This window comes from Benincasa hispida, chromosome 8 (genome assembly GCF_027475165.1).
Source record: "Benincasa hispida cultivar pf3 chromosome 8, pf3_genome.v1.1, whole genome shotgun sequence".
NCBI lineage: Eukaryota > Viridiplantae > Streptophyta > Magnoliopsida > Cucurbitales > Cucurbitaceae > Benincasa > Benincasa hispida.
This window is the reverse complement of record NC_143485.1, coordinates 65,587,188-65,587,815: the sequence shown is the minus strand read 5'-3', so window position 1 is coordinate 65,587,815 and position 628 is coordinate 65,587,188. Positions and strand designations below refer to the sequence as shown.

General features: G+C 45.1%; 1 protein-coding gene across 1 annotated transcript; it reads left to right on the top strand.

The window, feature by feature from the left end:
* Positions 1-271: 271 nt before the first annotated feature.
* Positions 272-628, top strand: LOC150034799 (uncharacterized). Its single transcript, XM_090316849.1, has one exon. It carries the CDS (start codon positions 272-274, stop codon positions 626-628), a length of 357 nt encoding a protein of 118 aa, XP_090172975.1.

The following is a 628-nucleotide window of genomic DNA, read 5'->3' as shown; positions in this document are numbered from 1 at the left end:
AACCGCCCAAGCCTCTGCATCCAACCATAGCCTCGTGGCCTTTCGAAGCATAGGGGCTTGATCTGGTCGGCCCCATAACACTTAAGTCGTTAGCAGGGCACTCCTATATCCTCGCATCCACTGGCTACTTTTCAAAATAGGCTGAGGTTGTCGCTCTAAGGGAAGCTAAGAAAGAAAACGTAGTGGATTTTATCCGCACTCATATCATTTATCGGTATGGTATTCCCCATCGGATCGTACGAATAACGAGAGATAATTCTCCAATAGTTTGATGGACCGGTTGTGTGAAAAATTCAAATTCAAGCAGTACAAGTCATCCATGTATAACGCTGTCGCAAACGGGTTGGCAGAGGCATTTAACAAGACATTGTGCAACCTGTTGAAGAAAATTGTTTCCAAGTTGAAGAGAGATTGGCAGGAGAAGATCGATGAAGCATTGTGGGCTTATCGCACCACTCACCGTACCCCTACAAGAGTCACCCCGTACTCTCTCATTTATAGGGTAGAAGTTGTCCTTCATTTGGAAAGAGAAATTCCATCGCTAAGAATGGCGGTGCAAGAAAGGCTAACTACAGATGACAACGCCAAACTGCGACTCCAAGAGTTGGAAGCACTAAATGAAAAATGA